Below are 26118 nucleotides of genomic sequence, written 5' to 3'. Positions count from 1 at the left end.
AAAATGGCAGAGGAAATTAAAAGGGTTGTAGCAACGCCAGTTGCAGGGTCGCTTATCCAATTCTGAATTAACGGTTCCTGGCAGCTGCTTTAGCTATTCTCCTATATGAAAAACTGTGAAAAGATTTTTTACACCATCTGTGAAAACCACTGCATTCCAATATTTGAGTTAAATTCAGTTAATTTCTAACCTTACCTTTCAGGTCTTTAACCACAACACGACATCATTGTATGTTACAACGGCAAAGTAAAGATGTTTTCAAATCTTACTATGGATTTTTGAATAAATGGCTCCCTTCAGAACCAAACCTATTATTTCTACTAATACGCTCTTTATTAACTGATGTCAAAAAGGCAACAAGTTCTTTCTGGAAACCAGCCTCTGCACCAGTCAGTTCTCTAAAATTCTGCTATTAATATGAGGGTTCCCTGGAACTACAAAGCAAAATCTAGAAGCCAACGTTACAGACTAATCCTACAGCTATTATATGAGCTGAATTATTGCTACACAAGGTAAGGAGCAGTAAGAGCTAATCTTTAGAATCTTTACATAGACTCTCCTCTATTTTCTAGAACTTAGACTAACTCATTTTTAAATTACATTTTTACCTGTCTGGTTTGACAGTTTACATTATGAAGGCCAGCCTGTCTAGCTGAATTCACAGCCAGAAAAGCAAACATTAGCTGAAGGAGGCAAGACCTTTATCACATATTGTTATGCCTTCTTGTGTTTGCACTGCTACTCCCTGTATTACACTTATTTCAGATGGTTAAGTACCTCACAGCATGGACGCCAGCTCTTTGTGTTTGTAAAGCACCATGTACATTTACACTAGTCTACTAATTATAATTATTTCTACCAAATACTAACACTATTAGGAACCTTACTGCTTGAATGACGTACCAGATGTATCCAAGTAAGTGGGCTTGTCTAGCATTGCCACACAAACTTTTTCTGTCATAATGTCCCATTGGAAACTGCTGCCAAAACTCATGAACATTAATAAAAAAAAAGTAAAAATGTATCCTAGAAAAAAGTTACTTCTCTCAGAAAAAGTTACTTTACTCAGCTTAGCTGAGTAAACACAGTATTACTTTTTTTTTTTGGTTTGTAAATGTGAACATACGCACACACACAAACATACACACACACTTCGTATGTACAAGCTTTGTATATATACACACTAAAGTTTCACACAAGTTTCTGTCACCTGAGTTCTGTCCCAACATTTAGTTTCTGCAAAACTAAACACAGAACTAAAGGAAATATTTCTGTGAGAGTATGTGCTGTTGCTTCACTTGTTGTTATTTTGCTTGGAACAAATTTTAAAACAGATGTGTGTCTTCCTATTGGTTTTGATCCACACCTAAAACTACATTATTTTCAGCCTAACTGTAAACACGATTTTTATCCTCAATGCGAAGATGCTAATAATGCCCCACTAAAATAAATCAATTTACATCAGACACGGGTGCTGTTATCTCCATAAAGAAGACTGTAATTCCACCTGTTTCTCCTCCTCCTCCTCCAGGGATGATTCTTTCCACTGGTACCCAGCTTTCTGGAGGCACACACTTGACTTTGTAATATTTCACCTGCCTCCAACTCAGGAACTAGTTTGCAAACAGAAGAAAGTTTCCAGCTCTGAAATCACCAGAGACCTCCTTCAACTGCCTGCAAACTCCCCGTCTCCACCTCATTAGTACCGTATCGATCAGCTCCTCAATGCTGAAAATAACAGCACAAACAGGCACTCAGCTTAAGATGAATGTCAAAAAGAAACCCACAGCGAGACAGAAGATGATACGGACCCATGCCCTTTTTGCACGGCGCTTTTAAACTCCGCCTGAGTGAGATAAAACAGGATTTGGCACTTCTACAAAAAACACCAAAGGGGCAGCAGCAGCCTCGTCTGGCCCCGCGTGCGGGCTGACCGAGGGGCTGCTTCACGAAGCCTGCGTTCACCGCGGGCACCGAGCTCCAGGCTGAGGGACCCCCTCTGCCCTCCTCCCTCAGCCCCTCGCCGGCGGAGGGCGGCGGGCAGGGCGCTTCCCCGACACCGGGGCCGCCACCTGCAGGCCCACGCGTGACACGGGGCGACCGAGCGGGGACAGCGGGTGGCGGCTCAGTCCCGGGCCCGGCGGGCGGCCTGCGGCCCGGCGGCGGGAGCCCGGCCTACCTGGTAGAGCGCGGAGCCCGCGTCGGGCCGCGAGCCCACGGCCGCCACCGCCTCGCCGCGGTACGCGCGGGCAGGGCTGGCGGCGGCGGCGGCGCGACGCAGCAGCCGCCATGGGCGCAGCAGCCGCCGTGGCCCCGGCAGCATGGCGGCGAAGCCCAGCCCAGCCCAGCCGAGCCGGGCCGGGCCGTCCCGGGCCCGCCGCCGCCACTCCCCCCGCCGCAGCCAATGGGCACAGCGCGGCCCCGAGCCGCCCGCCCCGCCGGGCTCCTCAGCGGGCAGGCGGCGGCTACGGCACGGGCCCGGCTCGGACCGGGCTCAGACCCAAGCCTGGCCCCGTCCTTTGGCCTGTGTGTGGAAGGGAGAGAGACAGAGAGAGAAAGGGAGGGCGAGGAGGGGCTGCTGCCGTCGGCAGAGCTGCGGGGGCTGAGAGGAGAGAGCCTGTTGTGTAAAGAGAAGGGAAATAAAGCCGCACCCCAGACAGAAAGCCAACAACAAAATAAGATGAAGTGTATTCGTCTGCTTCCCCCATGCAAACGTGCCTGCATGCAGCACAGTGCAAAGCAGAAGTTGAACCCACACTTTCAACTCTTTATACATATAAGCATTTAGAAATGGCAATAAATATTCCAACAAACACATGTAATATAAAATAATTTATTCACATACTTTACATATACAATACGACAACTTTCTTTGAAACAGAAAGCTTATATGCAGTAATACCGGTGTCGGACGTGTCTTCAAGCAAAGCAGTCTTGTGCCACATCTCTGTAAAAATGCTACAACTAATCAGCATTGAGATTTCACAATTCCTTTCTTACATCCCCCACCATTACAAAACTTGCATAAAACAGAACACAGAGTTGTCTCATCTCAATTCAAATTAAATTTGTTCTTTAAAAAAAAATCCTCTGACAAAGTGCATGTGGTTTACTGCAGGGAAAAAAACTGTACCCCAATTAACAAGGTAGATAAGGCACCTTAAATATTGGTAATGAAATAATTATTTTTATCTTATAATGTGAATGCAAGCTAAAATATATGCAACAAATTATAGAATGGGTATTACCTTAGAAAGTACTTAGGGCAATTATTTCATAGCCAACTCCCCACAAACCTATGTTTAGGCTATGCCAGTGCAAATGATTGAAACATGCCACATCTGTTAGGAACTAAGAACTTGCTTAAATGAAATATCTACAAGATATACAATACATTGAGCTTAATGTATACATTAACCTATTTCATAATATTTACAGTAAGACAATACTTAGATAAACATTTCAAGTTAAATGGATTAGGCAGAGCACATGATACTGTCTGTGCAGAAACTCTGGTGGTGGTGGTAGATTTGTCTTTTTTTTTTCTTTTTCTTTTGACAATATGCTTTGCAGTAAGTTACTTTCTACTGGGAACATCAGCCTCTTTATCACGTCAACAAGATGCTGTTGCTAGTGCCATATGTCCTTGTATAGCAATTTGCAGTAGCAGTAATTTTTTCATGCATTTTTCCTTATTGACAAAGTTTTAAAGGCTCTTTCATAAGCCTTGCCAGTAATTTCTGAAAAGGCAAACATTCTCAAACTTCATGAAGTATTTCAAAATTAAGTAGATACTTATATGAAAATATTTGCCAGTCAATGAATAACCAGTCCAAAACTGGAAATAGGCTAATACAGTTTCAAAGTTTCTCTTTTATGATCATTTCTTTTGCAAAAGCACTTGCTGTTATTAAGTATCAGGAGAAAGTTAGACTACTTAAATGTACACACTCATTGTGTAATGAAGTTTGAGAATGAGTATTTCACCTTTCATTGACCACCTGGATATATGAGACTCAAAGAACTTTCTTATTTCATCAAGACAATCTTCTTCCTAAGCAAGTAAACAATTACACCACAATCTCAAGCTATGCCATTGAGTTACAGTATAAGTAATCCAGGAACATGGGGAAAGCCATTCAAATTCAACTGCTTCCAAGCAGCAAATCCTTAAAGCCACCTCACTGTCCAGTCGTGGTTTAAATTTAGTTCTGTTTGTGCTAATTTACACAGGTGAAACAAAGGACAGTGGTACAGATATATACACCTATATGTAAAAACAAGGAAAAGAAATGGTATCCAAACCCTTGTTTTCAAATTTGGAAGGAGATTAGCATGTATATTGGGAAACATTAACCTCTTCCTCTCACTCCAGTAGGACAGTTGCAAAGATTAACATTGTGTAGCATCACTCAGTAAATGAAGCATGTTATTCAGGGTTTTCCTCTATACATTTTAAAGGAGACAAAACCATTTGGCTTTTCAGGCTAGGGTCTTTTAATTTATGCAAGACTTCTTAAATATAAAAATACGTAGTTTGGAGATGCTAATGAAAATAACTGCAGTGATGAACATATCTATGTATTTACTATGCTACTTTCAGTATTTGCATCCTGATCTACAGAGATTACACTATATATAAAAGGTTCATTCCTCCTTCTAACATACTACTATAGCATACTTCACAAAAAGAAGTAAAGAACTTGTATAACCAGTACCACAAGCTTTAGCATTATAGTCCAAAGGGATCCTTGTCACAAGAAAAAGCATTTTTTGCGTCACACTTTTCTTGAAGACAGCCATGCACCCATTTACCAACATCTAAACAAGGGAAAATTAAGCCACTGGTCCACCCAATGGCATCAATGTAGTAGTTTAGGTTACATTAACATTTTAAAAGTATCCATGTCACTTTGGAAGAAATTGATTCCATATTTAGGGAAGTTTACTAACAATAGCTTGGCTGATGGTAAGTTTGGCACAACAAGCATTAGAACAAGCACAGACTTTTAAAATTAATTTCTTGCTGTTGTACTAAAATCCCACAATTTTTATAAAGCCAATTTGCTATTCTGAGTCATCTACTTCCATAAAGATGTCACTGAAAAAATACTCAGAGATTCTGGTGGGCTCTTCTTCCTTCTTTGTATCTTTAGCACAAAGGGGGGGCTTTTGAGATGGCTCATTACTTGGAACCTAATAGAAAAAGAAAAGGGTACTCTTAACAGTCTTAATCTGTTTATACACCTATATATACACACATACGTACACAAACATATAGACATACACACATACATACGTACATGTGTATAAGCATATGTAGATATATCTGCTTGTGCTTCCTATTCAGACAGGAAGTTTAGATAAAAAAATAGGAATTACTGGAAAAAGGAAAACAAGTAGACTCCTTCCTCATCCTCTGCTAACTAACACCAGGAACATTTCTGCAGGAAAAGCCGATTAATATTTTGAGATAGACCATGTACTGGACAGCAGTCATTCTCTTTTATTTGACTTCATGTATTTGCTATAGGTTTCAGTTAAAACAGAGGACTATTTCTGCAATTTGTTCCCCAAGTGTCAGTGTTGAGGCCCATCCTCTTTAATATTTTTATTGATGATTTGGATGAGGGAATTGTTTGCAGACAACACCAAGCTGGGGGGAAGTGTTGATCTGCCAGAGGGTAGGAAGGCCCTGCAGAGGGACCTGGGCAGGATGGGTCAATGGGCAGAGGCCAGTGGAATGAGGTTCAACATGGCTAAGTGCTGGTCGATGCTCACCTGAACATGAGCCAGCAGTGTCCCCAGGTGGCCAAAAAGGCCAACGACTTCCTGGCTTGTATCAGGAATAGTGTAGCCAGCAGGACCAGGGAGGTGATTGTCCCCCTGTACTCTGCTCTGGTGAGGCCGCACCTTGAGTGCTGTGCTCTGTTTTGGGCCCCTCACTACAAGAAGGACATTGAGGCCCTGGAGCTTTTCCAGAGAAGGGCTACAAAGCTGGTGAAGGGCCTGGAACACAAGTCCTGTGAGGAGCGGCTGAGGGACCTTGGGTTGTTTAGTTTGGAGAAGAGGAGGCTCAGAAGAGACCTTATTGCTCTCTGCAACTACTTGACAGTAAGGTGTGGGAAGCTGGGGGTCGGCCTCTTCTTGCAGATAACTAGTGATAAGACTAGAGGGAATGGCCTCAAGTTGCACCAGGGAAGGTTTAGGTAGGAAATGAGGAGACATTTCTTCTCAGAAAGAGCAGTCAGGCATTGGAACGGGTTGCCCAGGGAGGTGGTGACATCACCGTCCCTGGGAGTGCTCAATGAAAGGCTGGACCTGTTGCTTAGGGAAGTGGTTTAGTGGGTGACATTGGTAGCAGGGTGATGGTTGGACCAGCTGATCTTGGAGGTCTTTTCCAATCTTAATGATTCTATGATTCTACAAGATAATTCAAAGTCAAAATTTCACCAGATGAAAACTATCATATATACACACATAAACAGTTATCAGCAGAAGCCCTTACAGCTTCACCCAAATCTTGAAGGAATGTACAAACCTTCTACAACTTCTGCAAATGTAACAGAATAGAATAGTGGGCTACAACTCTCAGAGAAACCAAAACATTCATAGGTGTATGTGCACAGAAAAAAAACCAACTTAGTTCCTTTGTAAGTTTCCTTGACATGCACAAGTTAGGATCTATTTATTAACTGAGACAGATCTCTCTCCAAACTGGAACACTGTATACCCACCCACTCACTTCTGAAACAACTAATTCATTGTTCTTCGTATCTCAAAAATGAAAGGACATTCAGTAGCAAACATACCGTAACTACAGCATCAGCAGTTATGTCCTCATACTCCACAGATGATGATGTGCTTGTAGAGGGAAGGGAACAAATTTCCTTACTGGATGGAGTGTTTTTTTTCTGATTTCGCTTCAGGGTCGCAATCTGTGGTTTCTGGATCTTCCCTCTACTCCCCTTGGTATCTTCTGCAGAATCAGAACTACTTTTTTTGCAAATTAAAGATAAAAATCCAAATGGTTTTCGTCCACCCCTATTAAAAACAAATAGAGTCAGAATGTCATAGATTGCTCCATTAAAGCAATATATAAATAGTATAGCCGGGGTCCAGTTCATTACAGAGCAAACACACACCTCAGATGCGCATGAAAATTCTAAGAAACAGAAAGTTATTCCAAGACAGGCTGTTTTTACTACTGAGTAATTTGTCACATGAGGAGTTTTACGAAGCACTACAGAAACTAGGACCTCCAACCCTTAGAACAGGAACCTACCATTTGTCACTAAGCTAAAGCCTGTAAAAAACTACCGAATCTTCAGAAAGAGATCCCAAGAGGAGCAGAGACTTAGGCATGAAGAAAGAAAAAGAGCACCCTCTGTGTCATCAATGAAAAAAAGAAACCTGATTCTCGACAATGGGGCTACAGCAGACTATTTTAGACCACAGAAAGAAGACTCCCTGCTGCTGGGTTTCAGAGTATTGTCAGCATTATACCTAGTAAACAAACTTCTGTACAAAAACAGGGAAGAAATCACAGTGATGATGGAGGTACAGAGTATCAAAGCTACTCCTTATGTTGCAAAGAGTTTACAAATTAGGAAGTAAACCCTAAGGCAAGGATTCTTAATTTTAATGCATCATTACCCAGTTGCTGTGGATATCCGAGGTACAAATAACCAATTTTGTTAGGCACAAATATAACGAAAGAATAAACAACAGGATCAGGACAGACAAGTGGAGCGCCACAGCTGAGACCAGTGAGCACAAGTGCAATAGACAGCAGGAACTCAAACACTTAAACACTGTAGAAGGGTATATTAAAAAAAACCGAACATAATCCAAACACTTTGACAGACCAATGAGAACAATTTCTTTTGAGCCGTCAGGCTTGAAACTCCTTTGGGGAAATGGTGCATCTTAAGTTAGGCCTAGAAATCCAGTGTATGAGTACTATACCTATAATAAATTTTGTTGGCAGAAGGACAAAAATCAAAACAAATGGAGAGGTACATATATCTAAGCACAGACTGAGCTAAGGAAAATGACAATTATCCTAAATGAGTATCAGAGCCAACAGATGTCTCCCTCACAAGAGGCATCTGTTAATGTCTACATAGATACAACATATATCAGTAGTGTCCCTTGGTGTATCTGCTCACTTAATGACTAAAATACATCAAATTTCAAAGGAGACAGTTTGATCCTATTTAATTTGCTGAAGAAGATAGATACTATAATTCTTACCCAGGATGGTCACAAACAAGGGTACTGCCCTTTTAATATAAAGTAGAAAAATGATACCAGAAACTCAATATGGAAACAATGTCTTTTTAACAGAAAAGGCTGATAAAAATATTATTCCGTAAATACCTGAGTAATGGAGTTTTTGAAGATTCTGTTAGACTTCCAGAAGTTTCCAACTGTGCAGGTTCATGCACATCTCCTAGTTTTCCTTGCCCACCTGTTTCTGCTTTTCTGCTGCAGGTTACTCTAGACATCACCTCTTCTTCCTGATCAAATTCTGAATTCTCAAATGATGCTTTACCTAAATTCTCCAAAGTTTCATGCTGACTTCTCTCACCTAGTGGTCCGAGTGACATAGACTTGGACACCAACACAGAATTAAGTACCTTTTTCTTTGCTGAAGCCTCTGTTTTTTGAAAAGGATTCCCTGTAAAAGAGTTGAGTTATTCAGTGTTATTCAAAAACTTCAGTTAGTTCTTTCAATGATAACCTGTTAGAGCCCAGAGGAGGGCTACCAAAGATGATCAGAGAGCAGGAGAAGCACCTCTCCTATGAAGAAAGGCTGAGAGAGCTGGGGATGTTCAGTCTGGAGAAGAGAAGGCTCCGGGGAGACCTCATCATGGCCTTCCAGTACCTTCCAGTACCAGGGGGCTTATAAATAGGATGGGGAAGGAACCTTTACTCAGGTAGATAACGAAAGGACAGGGGGGAATGGTCTTAAACTAAAAGAGGATAGATTTAGACTATACATTAGGAGGAAATTCTTCACTCAGAGGGAGTGAGGCACTGGAAGAGGTTGCCCAGAGAAGCTGTGGATGCCCCATCCCTGGAGGTGTTCAAGGCCAGGCTGGATGGGGCCTTGGCCAACCTGATCTAGTGGTGGCATCCCTGCGAATGGCCAGGGAGTTGGAGTTAGATGATCTTTAAGGTCTCTTCCAACCCGAGTCAGTCTATGATTCTATGATAATACCACAGTCCAAAAGATGGGGGTAATGTTAAGATGGCTTGCATCACAAGAGAAGGGCTGAATTTATTTTTTTTGTTTTTGTTGCTGTTCTCTTTTTTAAAACCACTACGAATTAAGAGTTCACAGTCTACTTTTAAAGTCTGTAAAATCTTACAGATGCTATGTGGAAAAGCTAGGAAAAATTTGAGGAAGTGTGTTTTTACCACCCACATCCTTTACAACACACAACAGAACTTAGTTTAGCAATCTAGCTGTTTAAGTTTCCACAATTTCTCTTTCAAGTTTATTTCGGGACAAAGAAGTAGTTCTCCAAATCCTTCATGGGTTCAGATGATCAAAGGCTACATCATCAGGAATTCTGCTCTCCTTCTGTTAATTCTTCAGAGGCAGATTAAACTGTGAATGTATTTTTTTAAAGACTAACACAAAATAAAATTTTAAAAATGTATTTTGGCATAGCATGGTAAGACACCGGTTCAGACCTTTAATTATTAGCACTCTCCAATAAGTGGAAATATTTGCTAAGCAGAAGATAATATGTTTGGTTCAAACATCTCCTGTAATTCATGAGTAGACTAACTACGGCAATGCTTTTAGAACCATTCCTAACCATTAATAACCACCTATATAATCCAACACAATTAGTTTATAGCAAAAACATGAAATTGTGGTATTAGAGTATTACAGTGAAAATTTCATTCAACTGTTACATTAGGTAGGTGCTGACAGGACCATTTAGCACATTGACAACACGTATTAAACTGTAATGTATCATGCATTTACATTCGTTATACTTTGTTTTTACAAGTTTAAATTTACCTACCAGAAGCTCTCTTTGGAGAATTTGTGGATTTAGTTGAATAACCCTGTTAAAAAAAAAAAAAACAAATTCTTTCATCATTCAAGAGACAATGAAAGTTGACAAAGGTACATCGTGCATGTACACTTCTAAGAACTGGACTGATAGAGAATACATCTTCAGTAGAGCATCATTCACCAGTTATCTCATTTCCTGAGCAGGCTTTTCAAGGTGTTCTCATGAAAAATGACTCAAGTCAAAGAGGTCAAGACAAGAGGTCAAAGAACGAGTAAGATTTTTATCCAGCCCTTCCTAGAAAAGCTCTCTGAGTCATATGGGAAATTATCACACATTCCCTCAAATGGACGCACTACAAAATCCTAACCTACTCACAGAAATTAATTGAAGTCACTCTCACAAGTATTCTAAAAGGACAGGGGGAAACTGAATACAGGCTGGCTTCTTTTAATTTGCAGGTTCTTTTAGACTAGTGCCTACTAAGTTAAAAAGCATTAGGGATATATCTAATAAGTTCTTCATGTAATAGATACCACTAGGAATCATAATGTCTGCCAGTCATCCAATACACATCCAAAGTTTACCCTCCTCCAATGTAATTGTCAGAAAGGCTGTGGTGAATGAACCAAACAACAAAACATATTAACACCCTACCTACTAGGAAGCTTAATAAAAATATTTGAGAGCCAACAGATTCTCCAGAAAAATAATACTAGAATTAACAGTCTAAAAACTGCTGTAGGGTTCAAAATAAAAAGCAATCTATGGATACTGATTTTCCTTTGAAATTGTACAGGTAATAGCATCACTTGCTTAAAAGTGTACTGTTAAACATTAAACATAACTAAAATGCTCTACTACAAGTTAAGTGTTAAGCATCTACACTATGCATACAGACACACTAACCAAACTACCTTCTCACCTTACAAGGGCTTTCGAAGTTACCCTCCACTATAGTAGACAGAGTTTTCTTGGCAGGAGGAAAGTCATTCTCTGCAAGCTCAGCCGCTGACCTTTTCTGAGCTGTCTGCACCAAATTTAGAACAGGCTCTGCTAATGTATTCTGTAGTTGTTTGGTTTCCATATTACTGTTTAAAGACGCATCAAATTCATGAGCTGCAGTTGTCAAGGATCCAGTGCTGTTTATATAAAAAAATCATTATTGTGACTGTAAAAAAAAAATGCCAAAATTTAACTTGTACAATACTTCCGTATGGAAATTACCCATGGATCATTGGGGATATTCTTTGTTACTTAAAGCCAGTATTGGCTTCACATGTACTGTTTACCATCAAGAACTATTTTGCTGCACTACCTTAAGGCAAGTTAGTGAACTGAAGTTTGCTAGTTACAGTCACATCTAATTACTTTAGAAGATGTTCTGTTTGAACTCAATTTGATACTTCCATAATATGTAAAAATATGTCAATTGATTAACTGCCCTAAATAATGCCATAATGCAATATTATTTACACGTGCTGCTGAATCTTCATTCCCACACTCTCCCTGCTCCCTCTGGTACGATCTCAAAAGAGAGTGAGAAATCTCAGGAAGCAGCAGAGACCAGGAAATAAAGTATAGCAGTAGGAGAACAGTGAGACAGATAACTCTGCCTCTCAGTAATTCTGTCTATCACCAGTAGTTCCAGAGCAATTCACTCTTAGTTATTGAATGGATAGATCTTTAAGACAATAACATTTTCCTTAAAGTTCTCCACGCTGGTGGAGAACTGCATCACACCTGTAGATTTGACCTGAGAACTTACATTAATACAGTAGTACATTTTACAACATAACAACAGTTCCTAGTCTTCAGAATCTTTTTGCCTTTGACATTTTTCTTTCTTCCCAAGCTGAACAGGAGATTTAATTCAACCATAATGTTGAAATAATTCAGTTATGTCGCACTGAAGAACACTCCTGCTGTAAGATACACTCAAACCCTGTGTCTCAAAATACTGTCAACTAGCTAATATTCCACTGAGTGAATTCATTTATTTGCTTTTTAGGCTCTTCTGCCTTTAAAATCACAGCACAAACTCAAGAGAACAATATCTGAATTTGTCTACCATTTGTCATATTCTCCAAAGGGCCATCTAGACTAAAAATTCGGAAGAGCAATTGATAAAAGAAGTTTCAAGGGTTTTGTTTTGTTGTTTTGGGGTTTTTTTGTTTGTTTGTTTTTTTTTACAAAATTGTTAAAGTACTGTAAAAATGCAAACATGCTTAGATTTATCATTTTCAATTACTTTTCTTTCCAAGTATCCATGATAGAATAAAATTCAGTTGAATAAATGACTTTTGTTTTAAAAAATCGACACTAAAGAATAGATCAGAATTAAAGTTAACACTGACACCAAAAACCAACTAACTAAAATAGTAACTTAAAACCTCTGATGAGAGCTTTCTCCAATCTGACTTAAGCACTTTTAAGACTCTGCCCAGCCTACTAAAATGATTTCGTCTTGCATTTACTTCTTCTTTTGAGAAGTTTCACTGTGTAATGCACATTCAAAAGATAATCATTCACGAAAAGTGTTCCACCTAAGATGCTCAAAAGTAAAGCGTTTACCTCTCCACTTCAGTCAGGCTTGTTTCACTTGCATTTTCTGGGCTGATAATTATTGGCGCTGGTAGTAATGCTTCAGAAGTTTGTTCCAGCAAAGCAGATGCATCAAATTCTTCTGAGTCAGCTGGGATTTCCACCAATGTTAAAATGAATGTCTGTTCTTCATCTGGACATCTACGATCATCATTCACTACAATAATTTTCCAGTGAAATAAAAAATTAACAAAAATCAAGTTTCAAACCATATTGTTCTTCATTCCCACCCACCCCCCCTTGACTAATTAGCTTTTAGGTGCTTGTTTCTCCAGGGAAAAAGACAATGGGGATATCCTTCAGACAATATGCTTGCTTTCTTCTGAAACAAGATACTCATCATCATTCCCTGGAGCTCATTCATTCCAGTGAAATCCTTAACACTATTCATAATGAAGAATATTAAGCATAGCTATTGGAGATGAAGCCTTTAAAATGAGTGTTCTAGTATTAATGAACAATTTGCTGTTCATTTAAACTTGTGTAATGGTCAAATGGTTCTCTGTGTCTAAATGCTACTGTCAGGTATTAAGAGTTACTTTTTGAAGTGGCAGGAGTAATTTGGATTTTTTCCGTAAACTCAAGATTTTTCCTTTCCCCACTGATTTGCAGAAGAGGGCCTGAGAATTATAGTCAGAAACTGAATAAATGAGAAATATAAATAATTCAGTCAAAAAGTTGGGAAGTAACAGACAACTGCCAACTGCCTTTAGAATGAATTTAACAAGATAACATTTTTAAAGGTTTTTCAAAAATGGAAATCAACAGTGCTACTCTGTTACTTAAGACAGCTCTCATTTTTGATGATTTAAAGCTGTTATCCCAATCTTAACTAACTTTGGTTCTTTTTCTAATTAAATATGATTTACAAGGCTCTGTTCCAAGACCCTTATAAGCATAATGACAGACACCTAAAAAGAAATATTAACCCTACCTTTTGCACATGCTCAGGAGTTTGGCAGGAAGACTGCAATCTGCATGTGAAGAAATTATTTTGGGCTTCTGACACTGATTTTCTCATACCTTAGCCACGTATTGGTTCTAAACCAGCTCCATTTCAGTTTATTTTAACAACACGTAGCCATTACCTTGGTACCTTTCACCACTTTTAATCAGTTAGCAGCTGATTGCCGGGTAAAGAGGGAATTCTGTTTTCTTCCATTTTCTTCCCCTCTTCTCCTTTTTTCACTTGCTCAGACTTGCACAGTCCAGTCCACCTACTCACACAACTGTGACACTGGCATCAACTTGACAATTCCATGAGCTCACTACAGCTCACTAAGCCAGTGGAAAACTACACAGGTTCTCTCCCTCTACCACCTTCATATTTGACAGGTGCGTCAATCAGAGGCTCACAACATGCTTTAATAAGTGCTAAACCCAGCAATGGCAAGCAGTAGGATCTCATAGCAGGGAGGAAAGAGCAAGAAGTTCCCCTTCCATTGATATTTAAACTTAAGGTGCCATTCCAAAAGTTCCCAAGTCTAGTTTGTGTTAATGAAACGTAATGATAGGGTGGGGAACGGTGCTATGCTGTGGGTTCTTATTTTTGCTTATGAAGTAGATTGTTTAACTATGTCAATAAAAAAACATTTCCATTTTGTTGATTCATCTTTGCATAACTGCAAGATACACAAGTGTGGAATTTTGCTGACTTAAGATATGAGCACATGCTACCTGAAGTCTCTTCTGTGCTGCATACACATTGCTGTTGACAATCCTGAGCACACGTTTCATTCTAGAAATAAAATATTTGAAATAAAACAAGTTTGTAAGTCTGAGAAATAACTCTAGAAAACAAGAAGGAAACAAAACATGTCAAATGCTGAAGAGCCAGAAAATCTAATGACATCATCATAATTACATTTTGTCAGGTTTTATTTCTAGCTAATCGAGGGTGAAGGATACTAGCCTGTCAAGGACAAGAAACACTTGGGCAATATATAATTTATATGCAGCTCACTGGATTGATAGTTTGTTGAAATAAATTTATACTTCCTACAGCACAACTGTCACTGATGACTCACACAACAAATTGCTCAGTGGCACTAAGAATATGAATTCCCCCAACCATTACAAAACTACTGCATGCCAAAGACAGACAGCAAGCTCTGCAACATACCTACATTTTGTCTTTTATAGCATGCACCTTTGCTAAGAACAGGAATACTCTACTACAAGCTGCCTCCTCTCACACTCTCTGCCAGTCCAATATGAGCAAAGTCTTTGCACCCTGGTCTAACCTTAGATGGGTCTTGACACATCTACAGGTTGCACTGGGGAAACAAGCTACTACCCATCAGCTATTCCACATTAAGTACATGAACAGTGGTATGAAGCAACACTAGAAACCTTGAGTTAACTGACAAGGAATCTCTCTCATGAAGAAATATGATACTTCTCTAGCACAAATATGCTAGAACTGGGATACACAAACCACTGCAAAGCAATGGATTACATTACCATGGTCAAATAGAAAATGTAAAACTTAGTTATGTTTTGAAATGAATGGAAAAGAGTAGGACAAAGGATGAGGGTCAATTTAAATAAAGCTTGTTTTAAGCAAAGCAAATGAAGGGGACAATGAAAATGTAGTGAGCCCAGCAGAACGTAGTTTTAATTAAAAAAAAAAAAAGTAAAAGCAAGAGGCCAGACTGAATGAATACATGAGTCTTAGGTAACTTCTTCCATCAAAGCTCTTTTTCAAAAATCCTCAGAATTTTGCTAAAATTTATCACTTATTGCTGAAACCCTAAAAACTCAGGCTTGCAAAGATGGGGTTTGCCTGAATGATTAACTTTGATTATACTCGTGCGAAAAAATAGAGGGGTTTCATTCACCAGCTGACCTACCAGGTCAGTAAAACAGGTGAACACATTTGCACTGGAAACCTCTTCCTCTGGAGTTTGAGAAAAGGGGCACTTCCAGACTGTAATTAAATTATTTACCTGCGCAAAGTTGATTGTACATAGGCTGTGCTCAGCAGGACAAGGATTTTGCATAGTAAGTCCATCCACAGAACTTTGATTCATATAATCCTCTAGTCCAAGGTGAGATTTCTTATATGGTGGTGATAAGTTCCCTGAAGTCCTACAATCATCTCTCATCTCTTTCTCTGTTCTGTGAGATATATACCTAGTTAGTTTGAAACCAGTTAAAGGTATCCAGTGCATAGGCTGAATTCTGCATCATTACGCATTTAATGCGAAGCTTACATACTTACAGAGAAACAGAGCACCTGTTTGAAAATTACATACTTCTACTAAGGAAAATGCATAATCTTTAAATAAGTCTACATAAAGTATTTCAGCAAAAAGCCCAACACCAGTAATTGAAACTTTACTACTAAAGGCATGACCAAGCATGTAGTCTTACAAGCTTATTAACATTTCCAAATTGATCAGCTGCTTAACATTTCCTTTCAGACACAGTTTTCTGGAGACAATTAATTAGCAAAGTAATTACCAAGTACTGAAACAGTGAACACGAATTAATGTTTCACCTCCAGAAGTTGCAAGACAACATAGAAAAGCCTTAGAAGTAAAATGCCAAACTAAGCTTCTGTGCATTATCTGTAAGCATATGATTTCCATCACAGATGTACTACACATACACTTCAATTGCTTATTTTATAAGACTCTAGAAATGAAATCAAATACTAGCTGATGATTTCTTCTTACCTCTCTGTTTTGTTCACTTGTTTGACAAGTTCCATACTAGTTGCAAAATTATGAAGAATTATAGAATCACTTGCAGTTGGTCTGAGCAGTTCTAGTTCCACCCCCTGCATTTCTGCAGTACTTCTCAGGTCTGTAGACTCTAAGATATATAAATATTATTTTATAAATATTTATACATATACTTGTATATATGTATATTTACACTTATACATGTGTATATGTATACATACACAGAAAAATTGCATGGTTTCTCGTATATTATTTTTACATATAAGCTTTTGTCTATTAAAAACATAGAAGTGTACATATAATTGCACTATAAATCTATTCTTTTAGTGTGTATATAAAGTATATACACACACAAGTTATGCACACACCATAGTAAAAATTCTGCTGGTCTGTATACATGGGTTAAAATTAATGTCAATGATATATATACACATATATCAACTTGCCTTAGTATTTTGTGTGGTGGTTTTTTTTTTTTTTGCCAGTGGTATGAATATAATTAAAAATTTGAACACCCCACACACCATCATTTTTCTGTAATTGCTTAAAGAATACCAAAACTATTCTTTATATCTCCCCTTCTGACTTAAGTGGAAAGGAAAGACAGTAATAACAGAGAAAAAAAATAAAAAGTACTGTACAGTATTTCTGTCATTGCCAGACCAGTAATTGCTACTGAGATTTCATTTTATTTGGTGTTGTATAAAACCGTACCATAAACAGATAGTCTGCTGTTACAGCAGTGATGCACAATCTGTGAACATGAACGGAAGTGAAAAATACTTTCAGCCTAGTTTTGTTTTATAGACATGAATCCATTAGAAGAAACTGTTTCAAAACCCTACGATAAGAAACAGGCTTACCACTTTGAACTTGGTCCAACTGTTCCACAACTACATTTGTATTAAGTTGCTTCTGAAGTATGTTTTCATTAGACCTCAATACTCCAAAGTTTGGCTGAGGCTTCGGGAGTCTGCCTCTTCTCAGCTTCCTATTCACCACTGGCAGAGAGCTGTTACTACAGGTAAAAAGAAATGCCATCAACGTTGCTAGCTGTCAAAAATCAAGAACTATATGATAAAATCAGTATTTTCAGCAAAAATCGTTGTGAAGAGATAGGAAAGGTGTAATAGATGACAAAATGAACAGATGAAATACAGACTGTAACTGTCAGTGAAGGCACGAAGGCTATTTGGCAGAACAAAAAAAAATGAAGATCAGCTACACTGGGAATTGGAACACACAAGTTTACTGCAAACTAGTATGTTCTCTATCTACAGAAATAAATGAAATATGGAAAAAATGTGAGATCAGCAATGTAACACTGATCATATGAAATTAAGTTCTGGCTAACAATATAAGAACCACCTAATTTAAAATCAAAATCTCTGGTTATAATTTTTCAGAATGGTATAATCTGATAGTTTGTTCAAGCAATCAACAAGTTACAGTCTTCCAAATAAAGGAACATGTTCACTACCAGATTTTTCTGAAAAGCTGTTCCATCAAGCTATTTCAACATTCGCAAATATTTTAACAAAGCTAGAAAACACAACGATGTAAGATCAAATAGTTCCTTGACATCCATTTGCTCTAAATGTAGAGCACAGAGCAGCACTGACACGTAAGCAATTTGCCTTGGCCTGATTAGCCATAAAGTACTTTGGGAAAACGGGCTTGGTAATCAGCAGCAATCCATACCAATGAAGTTCTCACATTCTTCCCTCCTCAACATAAGCATAATTTCAGAAGCTAAGAACAAGTTCTACAGTCTCCAAATCACATATCAACATCTCAAAAATCATAAGAAAAATACAAGAGGGATTTCCCATATTACATCACAAACATAAGCAGTGCTATAGGGTCTCTTCCTAAAGTAATTTAATCAAAAAATAAAAATAAAAATAAAAATAAAAATAAAAATATTAAGGTACTAATTTAACCTGGTAGCATTTTTCTCAAAATATTCTTCAACACCTGTTCCTGCATCAGTGCTTTGATCCTCCACATTAACGTTACTTCCATCGTCACAAGGGACCAAATTCTTGGTATAAGTGGCTGAAGAAACTAAGTACTGATTAGGAGTCCTCTTTTGCTCAGAGTAATCGTGGGTCACAAGGCTATTGGCCAAGTTCAATTCATCTTGAGCAGGTAACATCTGTGTCCATTCTGGTTAGAACAATAAACAAAATAGAAGAGCATAACTTAAAAGACACAAATTAATATTCAACCAATGAAAGCTGACAACAAATTTTGTATAAAAGTCTACCAAAAACTAGACTAAAAATATAATTTCAGGTTACAGCTACTTAGGAAGCTATGTTCCAATTTAAAGGCCTGGAAAGATCTCTGACACCTATGCTCATTTAAGCTTGGATCCTCTCTTTTGTTCAATTTATGTGACCAACATAGATAAATTCATGCCCTTCTTTAAACAGCTCTCAAAACGTCTTTCTAGCACAGTGATGCAGTTGGTAGTATCCAGTAAGGTACCTTGCTTTTTCCAGCCAAGCTGCATTGCTTAGTCTCACTACATGTGTTACAATTCAGCAGAACAAAATGCATAAGACTCCTGACCTCCTACTATGCAGCAGCATGGAGAAGAAGCATGGGCCTGGAAAGCACAAGGAAGGCTTTGTGTCAAATCAGATCATACCTTCAGTGCTTGTTTTTAACTGGAACATTGGATCACCCATTGCAAGTAAAGTCATGGCAGCTTCAGTGCTTCCATCATTAATTCCTGCAAAGTTGTTCACACACAGGTTGAAAGTCACAAGTGTATTTACCAGAAATTCACTTACATGTATTCAAAAAGCATTTGACACTATCATCAGTACATCACAGAATGCATTTTTAAATTGTTGCCATTCATAGATCCAGATACTCATAGACAGATGGCAATTCCCACTAAATTCAATATTCCCTGAGCAATATTCCCTGAAGGAACTGTAGCCCATGGAGGACATGGTAGAACAGGCTTATCCTGGATCCTGTGTTAGGAGCTGTTCATGAAGGACTGTAACCCATGGGAAGGACCCCATACCAGAGGAAATGTGTGAGGAGGAAGGCGCAGCATAGGCAAAGTGTTAAGAACTGACCACAATTCCTGTCACCTTCTCCCAATTATGGTAGGGAATGGCGAGTCAGGAGTGAAGGAATGATGCTGAGCCTGGGAAAGGGTAGGATGGTGGGGTGTGGCAAGATGACGTGTTTTAGTCTTTTTCTCTACTTCTCACCACTCAACTCCACTTTTAGATGGCAATAAAATAATCTTTTCCAAAGTGGAATTTGTTTTGCTAAGTGATCTCCCTGTCTAAATCTCAACCCATACGCTTTTTCCATTTTCTCCCACTGTCCTGTTGAGGAAGAGGATTGACAGAGTGGCTTGGTGTGCATTTCACAGCTAGGCCAACCCCGGTCAACCCACCCACCACAAATGGAAAAGAAAAAGGAACCAGTTTAATTGCATAAATCCATAACCTATAGCATTAACCCATATCCCAGTTTGAACTCCTGGTTTCCTAATCTCTATCCAGAATACATCCCTTCAGCTATCACTGACTGGTCATATAAAACAAAGCACTTCCATCCTCCAAAACAATTGTACTGAAGTAAATCAAAGGAGCACAGCAGACTTCCCCTTCTTCAACTATGATGGTAACCCATTCAATTGTAATTGCTCTTCAGAAAGACTGACAATGTATTTAAATTTCAAAGTGAAAGCTATTCTAAAAAACAATAGTTCTGTAGGAGTAACGTATCTCACATGGAAAGAATATTTTTTTCTGGAAGGCTGTGGTTACTCTTTCACTATACTAGTTTAACAGTCTAGGATATTAAAGTCAGAGACTGTAGTGATGGCAAAGCTATGAATCTACCTACTTTTTTATCACTTGGTCACACACCAGGTTAAGTTGTAAGTAAGCATTTCTAAAGTTTCCTCTTCTCCCAGGTACAGCTAACTGCAGCATGGAAAGCATACATGGGACATAGAAAATGCACATTCTGACCCTGAGAAACAGAACTTTGCAATGCTTCATTCATCTACTTGATAAAGAACAGTCAGAAAGCAAATTGTTTAAGTCTCCTCCAAAATATCCAAGCATGCAGTATTTCATGAGCATTTTTCCTACAATAAATGAACTTCCTGCAATAATAACTGCTTATTAATAGCAAGTTAATGGGGAAGACATGAACGAATTCATTTCATATCTACCTTTGTCCACTTCTGGATTTTCATTTATGGTTGCTTCCTTAAACAAAAAGAAAAACACATCAAAGATATAAATAAGATATAAAGATATAAAGACACTGATATATAAAGAGAAAAGATATAAAATGAGTCTGCAATTTTAATCTAATATAATGGTTAATTCTCTGCCCAAAGGTTACCTTGGCTTTAAAATGGTATTTTAAATACCGACAATATTTTACAGTTTTCCATTATCAGAAGGTCAAGGGAGGTGATTGTCCCCCTCTACTCTGCCCTTGTAAGGTCCCACTTGGAGTGCTGCATCCAGGTCTGGAGCCCCCAGCACAAGAAGGATGTGGACCTGGTAGAGCGGGTCCAGAGGAGGGCTACAAAGATAATCAAGGGGCTGGAGCACTTCTCCTACAAAGGAAGGCTGAGAGAGCTGAGGCTGTTCAGCCTACAGAAGAGAAGGCTCTGGGGTGACCTCATTGCAACTTTTCAGTACTTGAAGGGGACTTAAAAAAAAGATGGAGCATTATTGGGCAGATAATGACAGGACAAGGGGGAATGGTTTAAAAGAAGGGGGAAATTAAAAGAGGGGAGATTTAGATTAGAGGTTAGGAGGAAATTCTTCACTCAGAGGGTGGTGAGGCACTGGAACAGGTTGCCCAGGGAGGCTGTGGATGCCCCATCCCTGGAGGTGTTCAAGACCAGGTTGGATGAGGCCCTGGGGAACCTGATCCAGTGGGCAGCATCCCTGCCTATGACCAGTGGGTTGGAACTAGATGATCTTTGAGGTCCCTTCCAACCTGATTCTATGATTCCAACTATGATTCTATATATTATTCTATGACAGTAGCCACATAGCTTTGTATCTACAATGAAATCAAACGAGACGTTCTTACAGTTGGTGAGGTGTTCACTTTTTCCTCCCTCTGGATCACTGGCTGGACAGATATATGAGAGAGAGTTTCTACATCTGTAGCCACTGGCACATCTGGGATATTCACAGATATATCCAGCTGTAAAAATATTTTGGAAAACATTTCAGTTCATCAGCCCAAAAAGAAAATCCATCAAATGCCTTTTTTTTATATATAAAGTACAGACTTAGCTGATATTGAACACCTAGTGGGATACCTCTCAAAAATCAAACGGGTTTTATTGGTTTTCTTACTTCTTCTGTTTTTAAGGTTTCAGGAAAAAGAAAATCAGTTCTACCCTTTTTCTATGTAAGATTTCCTAATGTAAGATTAGGGAATATACATGTACACACGTACATATCATTTTACCTGTATTTTTTTTTCTCTTCTCTAACACTATACTTATACTGAGAACCTCAGACATTTGACAGTTTCAGAAACAAGAACTTGAAATTTGGCAGAGAGGTTACAGTACTGCCAGAGGAATTCTTATGAAAGTCACTGTTTAATCTACATAGTTTGCAAAGCTTGCACTTTTACTATTTTCCACTGAACTATTTAAATCTGGAAACAGCTGAGTCCTCAGGTATCTAACCATATCCTGTATTAGTATTCAAGACACCTGTGTGTTAAACCAGATAACTTGATGACCATTCCCAAACCTAATATATTGCACATCATTAAAAGGGAAATCTTTGATTCAGTAAAACTTCCCCTGAAACACCTCTGCTCTCCATTATTATTCTAGAGTTTCCCATAGTGTTTTGACTGAGCTTTAAATTCTCTTGCTGTTTCACCCTCACCAAGAAATAATGTGATTAATTCAGGATGCAAAAAAATAGGATTTCAACAGAAGAAGAGGGGAAGAAGATTAGTAGTAGTAAGCAAAAAGGAGAATTGGAGTGAAAGAAAAGAAGCAGCGATGACGACCTGAAGTATGAACGGAACTGGTTGGATAAACAGATTTGTAAATAGGCAAGAAAACATGAGACAGGCAAAAAATAATAAAATTACATTAATTTGTAGTTCATTCAAAACCAAGTACCTGTGTCAACTAAACAACCCTGCCCTGTCAAAACCATTCTTAATGAAGTAAACTAAATTAGGATAAAACAACGACCAGGTAGTAGCAAATATAATTAGAATAAAAGCTTCTGTTTGAACAATCAAAACAAATGTACATACACAGAACACAGCTACATCATACCTCCTCCATGGTTTCCTCTATCTGAACAGGAACAGGTTCAGGAGATCGAAGACCAACAGGAACAAACACTGGAGCTTTGTTTACTTCCTCTGGTGCAAAACATTCATCCTCATCATCAGGCTCAAAGTCATCTGCCTCCTCCCCTTCCTCCTCTTGAGAAGCCCGGAGAGTCACCAACGTTATCTTTGAACTTCTGTGCTCTTTCCCAGGTTTCTTTCTATGAGCAGTTTTCGTACTTTTGCCTCTCGTAACACTCTGTTTAACTTCTTGTCTTTGATTCCCCTTCTCACAGCAATCAGCCTCACATTCAGAAGCAAGAGATGAAGCAGTTCTTAGCTCCAAGCCATGCTTTGGTAGTACTATCTGTTTCGATGACCTTCTAGACTGCCTTCTAGAGCACAGAACAAGAGCACGTTTAAAACATAATGAAGTCTAAGACTTCTCCCCTCCTGTCCCCCTCCCAAAAAAAGCACCTTAAATAAAAACAAACTCACTGAATAGAAAAGGATCACTGAAATCAACAGTACAATCTAGTTACTTCCTAACACATATTGGCATTCAGATACCATTTCATCTGAAATTCAAAGCTTCATGTATGCACAAAGTGTGGATTTTAAGTGTTTATTATGCAGTTACCAGAGCGCTGAAAAGTTGCATAATGAAGTTTACAAGATACACAATTCTTTCATTAGAAACAGATGAATCAATTTTCTTTTTCGGGGACTTGGAAGTTGCATGCTTTTATAATCATGGGAACTTTTCTAGTTCTCTGTTGCTAACACTGCACTAGGAAACCCAAACTGAAATTTTAGTTACCTAATGCCTAGAAAGTAGAACTGTTAGATGATAACTAATTGTCTGCTCTTACTTCTTAGACAGCAATCTTTTGCATCAGCTAGTTACTGTTTCCATCCTCAAAATGATGGACGTGACCACTTTAGGAACCAAAAGTACTTCCAAATTCCCAGCCCCCCGCCCCCGCTCCCCAGAACAGCTTCCATGGTCAGCTGGTGGGGAAAGGAAACAAAATACTAGCAGACAGAACTTTCAGTACAGTTTTTGTTTCAGCAAATCCCACGGTCCCCCTGTCCCCAGGATGGGTCATCCTCTTTAAAATCAGGCATTTCTGTTGAGATCAAGGCGGACCCTGGAGTAGGTTTGTGGGAGTGCTGGCTATTTCATTTAATGAGTGTGCAGACAGGGTAAAAAGGCATCTGATATGATTCAGATGGAAAACAGAAGTACTGACATCCTGCATGTGTTCTCTCCCTCTTCCTCCCCATCTCTCTTCCTCACCCTACCTCCTCATTTTCTCTCTCTCTCACACACTTCAAAACTATGGCTAGTAATCAAGGTCTAAAACCAAAAACAATCAGTTTAGCTTACAAGCTAAAAATAGCTGTTTTACCTTGTAAGGCTGTCTGAATTTTTTTGCTGAGCAGTAGAAAGTTGAAAGTCATCTTTTTCTACTTGGTTCTCACTCTCCAATGACACCTCTGGAGACTGGAATCTACTATTCTGCCTGATTCTTTTACAGGATGCTTCTTCAATAGAGTCTATAAAATCATGTTTTCCTGTAGCCTCTGGGAAGGATGCTGCTTCCACTATGTTACTAGAGTTCTGCTGAACAGAAGAGACAGTTGCTATCGTATTAATTGCCACATATTTTTAAACTGGTTTTGGTAACAGCAAATTTAAAAAACAAAGTTTGAGGGTCTTGAACCTATGCTCAGTTGTAACCTGGTAGTTTAGGATGTCTTTATTTTTTTTTTTTAGTTTCATGCCTTAAAGCAGAATTGTCATTAGATGGTGTTATCTATGACACCTGAATTTCCCACTGGTACTAAATAACATACCAAGTCCATGCTCAACTTAACATGAGCAGCAAAACTTCAACAACTGGAAAGATGAATTACTTCATGTTTTCTGAAACTACTTAATAATTTTAGAGAACAACATGAGGGAAGGAAAAGATATTTTGTCTGCCCTGGGAACCAACTGGGAAAAAAACTACTGCAGAACGGAGTTTAAAAGTTATTCAAACACACACAGAAATATACCCCAAAACCTAAGCAATATTCTGTTAAGCAGGATTACATCAAGGCTCTTTCTTTTTCCTCTGTAGGAACTGTAGTTTCAGGGAACCCAAAACTTCGCTCACTTACAGTGTTTCCTTTCATAAAGTTTCTACACGTATCTATTCTCACAGAAACAGCTACTTGGGATGTAATACAACTTGAAAACAGTACACAATTCTGCTCAAAGTGCATAATTTTTTAAAACACATTAGTAAGCATAGTTCCACCAATGATGGGTACTTGGCTAAAACACGAGAGATTTTAGTGATCTGTCTCAAAAACAAGAATCACCAGATAAACTTGATTCACTGCAGTTTTTAACAGAAAAGGAACCAATCTAGGCTAGCTCAGGACTACAGAGAATTCAAGCAGAACAAAGTCTGAAAGTTGTTCACCTACATATCAACTTAAAAGTTGTTCCATACTACTATACAAATATGGATTTTAGGTGGCATTTGATATTAGAAAGCTGCCTTAATATATATTGTTCAATGAATAACATTAAATTTATTCACAACAGTATAGCAAGTATTTATGATAATGCAGACTTTAGTATACAAACTGCAAAACTTAAGACAACACTGTACATTAAATATTTCCACAATTTTTAGATTTTAAGTCCATTAATTCAGCATCATTTCCAATGGTGAATTACAAAACTGAAAGCATCTCCTTTCATAGACATATACTGGATTTCTGTCATCAATGAGTTCTAAGAATACAAGAGCTGAGGTGTAAACTGTTTCAAAACACATGATCAGTACTTACCATTGATACATCTGTTTTTTCTAACAATAAATACTCTTCTGAATTTCTACTCTTGACATTGTGCTCATCTCTTCTGTTTCTACTTTCTTCAGGATGAGCTCTTTTTCTATGAGCTCTCATTAGGTTTGGCTTTGGCTTCCTGAGCGGTTCCCTTGCTTCATGCAAAGGTTTTGTATCACACTGTCTACTTTCTTCTCCACAACTTAAATTAACACTAGACCTACAAAAAATATTTTTCAACTGTTACTTCTCATGCATTATAAAACATATTCTACAAGATTGTGTCATTATCAAATATTTAGAACATCAGTCAGAAATGAATTTAAGTGTTCTACATTTTTATTTACTTATTTCAATTTGACTAAGGGAATAAAAAACAATGAAAAAATGATATAATTTGCTTTTCTGCAGTAGTGGACCTTTCTGTTTACTTGTGGAAAAACCTTTCAGGAAGAAAACATCATTAAAATGTTAGGCAAAGTTTCAGCTATACTACCATAGGCCCCCCACATCAATCAACTATAGGAACATTATCTTCATGAATTCCAGTGTTCAAGGTACTACTGCTTTTAATTAGGATAAAATTCTCACATCTCCTCAAGCACATTCAAATCAGTAAG

General features: G+C 38.4%; 2 protein-coding genes across 9 annotated transcripts in view; both read right to left on the bottom strand.

Annotated features, from left to right (window-relative positions):
• The window catches only part of MCCC2 (methylcrotonyl-CoA carboxylase subunit 2), a 38986-nt gene extending 36621 nt beyond the window's left edge, over positions 1–2365 (bottom strand). The window contains exon 1 of the mRNA XM_080574918.1: positions 2180–2365. Within this exon, the coding sequence (XP_080431044.1) occupies positions 2180–2323 (144 nt within the window). The 5' untranslated portion in view covers positions 2324–2365. The remainder of the gene's footprint in view (positions 1–2179) is intronic.
• Positions 2366–2819: 454 nt separating this feature from the next.
• Positions 2820–26118, bottom strand: part of BDP1 (BDP1 general transcription factor IIIB subunit) — a 55784-nt gene continuing 32485 nt past the window's right edge. For 3 of the 8 annotated variants that reach the window (XM_080574893.1, XM_080574896.1, XM_080574894.1), the window contains exons 26-42: positions 25499–25718; positions 24061–24275; positions 22653–23043; positions 21428–21544; positions 20547–20583; positions 18987–19070; positions 18274–18499; positions 17194–17348; positions 16322–16460; positions 15590–15761; positions 14319–14379; positions 12612–12798; positions 10963–11179; positions 10047–10089; positions 8383–8683; positions 6813–7044; positions 2820–5196 (exon numbers count right to left, since the gene is read on the bottom strand). In XM_080574893.1, the coding sequence (XP_080431019.1) occupies positions 5068–5196; positions 6813–7044; positions 8383–8683; positions 10047–10089; positions 10963–11179; positions 12612–12798; positions 14319–14379; positions 15590–15761; positions 16322–16460; positions 17194–17348; positions 18274–18499; positions 18987–19070; positions 20547–20583; positions 21428–21544; positions 22653–23043; positions 24061–24275; positions 25499–25718 (2926 nt within the window). In that variant the 3' untranslated portion in view covers positions 2820–5067. The remainder of the gene's footprint in view (positions 5197–6812; positions 7045–8382; positions 8684–10046; positions 10090–10962; positions 11180–12611; positions 12799–14318; positions 14380–15589; positions 15762–16321; positions 16461–17193; positions 17349–18273; positions 18500–18986; positions 19071–20546; positions 20584–21427; positions 21545–22652; positions 23044–24060; positions 24276–25498; positions 25719–26118) is intronic. The other 5 variants (XM_080574897.1, XM_080574899.1, XR_013943878.1 and 2 more) reach the window with 4 other exon arrangements.

This window comes from Anser brachyrhynchus (assembly GCF_964034855.1).
Source record: "Anser brachyrhynchus genome assembly, chromosome: Z".
Lineage (NCBI taxonomy): Eukaryota > Metazoa > Chordata > Aves > Anseriformes > Anatidae > Anser > Anser brachyrhynchus.
Note: the sequence above shows the minus strand (reverse complement) of the source record. Positions and strands in the feature narration are given on the sequence as shown.